We start from the raw sequence: 6914 nt of genomic DNA, 5'->3' as shown, positions 1-6914 counted from the left end.
TGTAAAGCCGGCTTTCCTCACATCAGATGTGCTGTGGTTCTGCTGTGTGTGTTATAAACTATTCTCTGGAACAGAAACAGTCGATCTCTGTATGATGAGTCTCCTGCGTTCACGTTTATCTCTGCTCTGAGTGAGTGAGAGCGGCTCTGAACTTTAGGGATGGGGCGGTTACCGCAATACCGCGGGTCTGAGATCGTCACCGCCATCACAAACAACAAAAACATTGGCCTGCACATGTGTGCACGTTGTGTCTAATTCCGTGGATTCACTGATTCTAATGACATGTGTGTCTTATATGGATTCAAGGTTTTCAAAACAGAACTTAATCAAAAGATGGAGCAAATCCGACCTTTCGTGAGTTGGGAGCGCAATGTTCCATTATAACACTCCATTTGTACCTGTGTAATGTCTTTTAGCCTATAATTTGAATTTAATTTTACTAAAGCATAAAATACAGGCGCATAAGCAGGACCTCAGTTTTTAATTGCGCGTGCTTAACACAATTCTCTCACATGGTTGCGCAGCCGACAATAGCAGAAGAAGAAGAAGAAGAGCGCGCGCCGCCCGGGCCGTGGGTTTGTGTCGACCGCTGGTGTCCGCTTTCTCCCATAGCTGGCGAAAACACAACAGCTTCAGAAAGAGCAAACTGAGCTGGACCTGCCTCTTAGCACTGGTAAGTTTTAACTCTCTTCCAACTCTGTTTGGGAAAGATTGACTACAAATAAGCTGGGCCTGCGAAATTTCATTCAATACAATCAATAAATAATCTATTGTAGGCAATTAAATATAAGTTGGCTATGTGATTCTGAAATTCCAATTTCATTAAAAGGCTATCGAAAAAGATCTCCGTCTGGCAGGCTTACAATCACAGTAGTGTGCGACACGTTAAATTAAATAGCCTTCGTTAAATATTTGACCCACTGAGACAACAGCGCACACCACACAAAATATGCAAATTAATATAAATATGTAAATGTTATAAAATATAAAAATAATAAAAGTAGCATAATATACAATCACGGTAAATTATGTTGTTAAATTAAACAGCCGTGAGCCTTCGTTAAATAGTTTTCATTAACCACTGAGACAAAAGCGCACACGAGATGTAAATTGTAAATGTAAATTAATAGCCTGAATATTTAAAAATATGTAATATAAAAATATAAATAATATATTAGGCTATATTATATGGGCGGGTGTGCGCGAAAGTCGTTAGTTTAAGTGATTGTTTGATGACGACGACTGTAATCTGAAAGTAAAAATATGGGAAATAAATAAACATGAACAAATAAATATATATTACTGATCAATACCGATAAATAAAAATGTGTTTGTTTGTCTTTGTTTCTGCTGTTCCATCTTCATATCTCTCAGTCGTGATCTGATCTGCTCTCAGCAACACATATGAAGGCTGGGATGTTAACCAGAGTCTATAATTCCTTTTGCCAGCACTTTTTTTTCAGATATCATACCATTTCTGTTCTAATTGTTCCTGTTCTAAACGTGAAAAAATAAATGTAAAATAAACATGTTCCTTATTATGTTCAATTGCCTGCGCTGGTGTGTGTGTGTGTGTGTGTGTGTGTGTGTGTGTGTGTGTGTGTGTGTGTGTGTGTGTGTGTGTGTGTGTGTGTGAAAGTCGAGGGAGCCGTTTAAAGCGGTTTACCGCTGAACCGCGGGAATTTCTTGCTTTTCAACCGCGGTAAGAAAAAATCCATACCGTCCCAGCCCTAATGAACATAACTCCAGCTGAACGCCTCTGATCATTATATTCATAAACGCAACAGAAACACGTGAGTGGTTATAATGCGCCACGCGATGATTAGGGTTGGGCATCGAGAACCGGTTCCATTGGAATCGTTTAGAAATGTTGTTTTCGATTCCGATCATCGGTTCCAAACGCGCAAGTTTTCGGAAGTGCTTGCGCGCCCGTTTGTTCTGTTGCAGCCATGGAGCACGGGAAGCGGCGCGCAAAAGTGTGGCTTTATTTCACTTTAAAAAAAGCCTGGGTCGGCAGCGATTATAACAGATGGCTTTTGAGAAGACTATAATAAGCTCAACTAGTGCTGGGTGGGTTAGCAGTTCATACAGAATACCGGGATTTATTTGTGTTATATGAATTTTGATGATACCGCAATACTGGAGTATGATGCGAAACACAGCTCAGAGCGCGGCAGTGTTGGAGAGGAGACGCATTCACTGTTGCACACTAGAGAGAGCACAGATCAACAGAGATGGGTTAGAGGACAGCTCACACACACACACACACACACACACACACACACACACACACACACACACACTGAAGATCAGCACATCTGGGTTAGAGGATAGCTCACACACACACACACACACACACACACACACACACACACACACTGAAGATCAGCACATCTGGGTTAGAGGATAGCTCACACACACACACACACACACACACACACACACTGAAGATCAGCCCATGATTTCCTCTCCCTCAGCTCATCCGAGGTGTGTGTGACATTCTTCTCTCAGACGGAGTTAAAATCTGATTATATTACAAAAGTCCAGAATAATCCAAACTTTATAACTGCAGTAATAGTTGCTCTGTTTTTGAAGTCCATAAAAAGTGCATCTGTCCATCATATAACTGCTCCAGTGGCTCTGGGGTGTTAATAAAGGCCTTCTGAAGCGAATCGATGTGTTTGTGGAAGAAAAATATCCATATTTAAAACTTTATCAAGTAAACTTTCGGCCTCCGCCTTCCCTGTTCAGTTTCTGGAGAAAGTGTTGAAGTTCCTCTGCCAATCAAAGGCTTGCGTTACAGTTACTCTCGTCAGGCATCTTCAACTCCGAGAGGCACTTTACACACTTTTACACAGATCGGCTCGAGCTTTACTTGATAAAGTTTTAAATATGGATATTGTTCTTCCACAAACGCATTGATTCTCTTCAGAAGGCCTTTATTAATTATTTTATGGACTTCAGAAGCAGAGCAACTATTGGATTAGGTGTCACAGGATATTATGGCTAATTAGCGAATCAATGAGCACAGAAATATGCAAATGAGCAAGTTAATGATCATATAAGAGATAGAATCTGGACTGAGTAAGAAGAGCTCTAAGCAAAGAGCCAGATATTGCTCTGTGTCAGCAATCATAGGCAGTCTGCATGTGTGGAGGAGATGATGTCATCTTTACCCACAGCCCATTGGCTGATGTGGGCGGGACTGTTTACATCGTCTGTATTGTCAGGTTAAACATGAGAAGCTCTTTATGAATATTTGGATGCTGTGTTGCTTTAATCAGTATTTGTCATTCCAAATAAAATAATTAAATGTGTGTGTGTGTGTGTGTGATGTGATAGAACTATAGTCTATGAGCTGTGGCATTGTTTTCTTTGCATAGCACAATCACAACATTTGATAGATAATAATGATAACGATAATAATACAATCATGAGTTGCTAGACTAGGGCTGGGTGATATGGCACATTTTTGATTATTTATTCAGAACGATTTATGACTGAAGTAACGTTTATTAGCCATCAGGGTGACACACACACACACACACACTCACACACACACACACACACACACACACACACACACAATCTTGTGTAAATGTACACACATGACTTGTGTTAAATATCTTTGCAGAAAATATGCATGAAATATGAAGGCAAATATTGTGCGTATCCTAAACATACCCTAATAATATAAAAGAACACTAAATTTTTCTCAGCCAATAAAGTAATAGCAATAAATAACAGCAGTGATGAGTTATTAATAACAGCAAATGTGAAGCTTTCAGCCGGTCATCATCATCATCATCATCATCATCATGAAATATCATATCTGACCCTTGACCTCAGCACCAGTCCTGCGTCTCACGGGTGTAATAATACACTGGCTCAAAATTATACATTTTTCTTTATGCCAGAAATCATTAGGATATTAAGATCACGTTCATGAAGATATTTAGTAAATGTCCTACTGTAAATATATCATAAATGTATTATTAGTGGTAATATGCAGTGCTAAGGGCTTCATCTGGACAACTTTAAAGGAGATTCTCAATATTTAGAGTTTTTACAGCCTCAGATTCAACATTTTGTCCTAACAAACACACAATGATTATTATTAATGCAGATTTCAGATGATATTTACATCTCAATTTCAAAGTGACCCTGATGACTGGTTTAGTGCTCCAGGGTCACATATGATGATGATTATAGTGATGATGATGATGATGATGATGATGTGCAGTCAGATCATCTGCCAATCAACGACATCACTACAGACGATGATGATGATGATATCAGCACTGATTATGATGATGATGAAGATGGGTGTGATATATGATGTTGAGCAGCACTAGTGTAGGATTGTGGGAATGATGAGCAGCACGCACACACACACACACACACACACACACACACACACACACACACACACACACACACACACACACACACACACACACACACACGGCGGGTTTAATGCTGTTATGGATGATGAGGGCTGTGCGCGTGCACGCTGCGCGCTTGTTTACAGTCCTGCAGATTCTGCCCTATCCACAGAACCGAGCCCGAATGAGCGCCTGACCCGCTATAAGCGCGTTAGGAGAGCGACGCGGTGTGTGAGCCGCCGAGACGCGCGTCTGTTCGGCGGGATCGCGGTGTTTATGAGCGCCGCGGAACAATGTTGTGCCACAGGCGGAATTACGGGCTCACCTGACAGAACTCATAGCAGTACTGCGACGCGCGCTCGTCGGGCGTCTCCTGGCTGCTGCTCAGAGCCGCTGATATCTCCTCCAGGCGCGCTGAGAGCGCGTTTAACGCGTCGGAAGGGTCGCTCCGCTCGCTGCGGTCCTGCTCGGCCTCCTCGTCCGCCATCTTCCCTTCCAATTCCGCCGCGTACGCACAGCGCGTCACGTGACGCCAAATCACTGTGCGTGCTGACGTACTGGCCAGGTCACATGACCCTGCGCTCGAAAGCGCTGATTTTCTTAGAACATAAACACTCCTGTAAACAAGACTCATATTATACTCCTGTAAACTATATCAGACTCATATTATACTCCTGTAAACAATAACAGACTCATATTATACTCCTGTAAACAATATCAGACTCATATTATACTCCTGTAAACAATATCAGACTCATATTATACTCATGTAAACAATATCAGACTCATATTATACTCCTGTAAACAATAACAGACTCATATTATACTCCTGTAAACAATAACAGACTCATATTATACTCCTGTAAACAATAACAGACTCATATTATACTCCTGTAAACAATATCAGACTCATATTATACTCATGTAAACAATATCAGACTCATATTATACTCCTGTAAACAATAACAGACTCATATTATACTCCTGTAAACAATAACAGACTCATATTATACTCATGTAAACAATATCAGACTCATATTATACTCCTGTAAACAATAAAAGACTCATATTATACTCCTGTAAACAATATCAGACTCATATTATACTCATGTAAACAATATCAGACTCATATTATACTCCTGTAAACAATATCAGACTCATACTCATGTAAACAATAACAGACTCATATTATACTCATGTAAACAATATCAGACTCATATTATACTCATGTAAACAATATCAGACTCATATTATACTCATGTAAACAATATCAGACTCATATTATACAACTGTAAACAATAACAGACTCATATTATACTCATGTAAACAATATCAGACTCATATTATACTCCTGTAAACAATATCAGACTCATATTATACTCATGTAAACAATATCAGACTCATATTATACAACTGTAAACAATAACAGACTCATATTATACTCATGTAAACAATATCAGACTCATATTATACTCCTGTAAACAATATCAGACTCATATTATACTCATGTAAACAATATCAGACTCATATTATACTCCTGTAAACAATAACAGACTCATATTATACAACTGTAAACAATAACAGACTCATATTTAGGGTTGGGTACCGAAATCCGGTTCCAATATGGGACCGGTACTTATATAACCGGTATGTACCGGACCGAATCAGAACGCAGATTTCGGTTCCTCATTTCGGTGCCAAAATTCAAACGTGCTTTCGCGCTTTGGCTGAGCCAGAGACAGACGCTCAGCGCTGGTCACATCACAACTCATGACAACTATTCAGTGTTTTCAACGACATCATGTTTATTTCAGGTTTCAGACATTTAAATGTTCATAAGTAGGCTACTAGCAAAAAACACACACTGATGTCTATGAAAGCGGCAATGACAATCCTTTCAGACGGTTATAATTTGACTAACGTTACGTGTTTTATTCACATCAGATAAATGCACATTATATAGTAACTATATAGATTACTCTATTCTTCTTCCAGTTCACTGGTCACTTACTTTCATGTATTTCGTGAGACGAGAATGAACTCAAGTGTTGTAAATCCGACAGATCCGATTCTGAGGCGCAAACTAACATGGCGCCGCCCATTGCGCTTTATAGATCAACTAACACACATTCACTCACACATTTGAACATCAGATAGTTCGTGACACAGTTAAGAAGTTTGTGAATATTTTGAATAAAAAGAAAAAACGAAATAAACCCGATACAGCTGAGCTGTCAGCGCTATTGCGGCTGCTGTGTGTCATGTGAGAAACATGACGCGTCACCATGGAAACATTAAGGCGATGTGTTCTAAAATATTTAGCCAGAGAATATGATCATATTTCAAAATAAAGCTGAAGCTCGAAGCTGGTTTGTTGCAGAGCAAGAATACAGACGACTGCTGTTATTACTGTAACTGTTTAGAGTTATATTAGGCTTGTTGTAGTTGGGTGGCTTAGGTTTTACTGTGAATTTGTAAATATGTCAATTATAATTTGTAAATAAGTAAATTGTGTTTTGTATTTATTTA

The 6914-nt window shown here is 39.5% G+C and overlaps 1 protein-coding gene across 2 annotated transcripts in view; it reads right to left on the bottom strand.

The window, feature by feature from the left end:
* znf292b (zinc finger protein 292b) overlaps positions 1–4893 on the bottom strand; it is a 19942-nt gene extending 15049 nt beyond the window's left edge. Inside the window, exon 1 of one of the 2 annotated variants that reach the window (XM_079831300.1) lies at positions 4711–4893. In XM_079831300.1, coding sequence (XP_079687426.1) covers positions 4711–4872 — 162 coding nt within the window. In that variant the 5' untranslated portion in view covers positions 4873–4893. The remainder of the gene's footprint in view (positions 1–4710) is intronic. The other variant, XM_079831299.1, reaches the window with a different exon arrangement.
* Between the last annotated feature and the right edge of the window lie 2021 nt (positions 4894–6914).

The sequence above is a fragment of the Gobio gobio genome (genome assembly GCF_949357685.1).
Source record: "Gobio gobio genome assembly, chromosome: 12".
Taxonomy (NCBI): domain Eukaryota; kingdom Metazoa; phylum Chordata; class Actinopteri; order Cypriniformes; family Gobionidae; genus Gobio; species Gobio gobio.
This window is presented reverse-complemented; position numbering and strand designations above follow the sequence as displayed.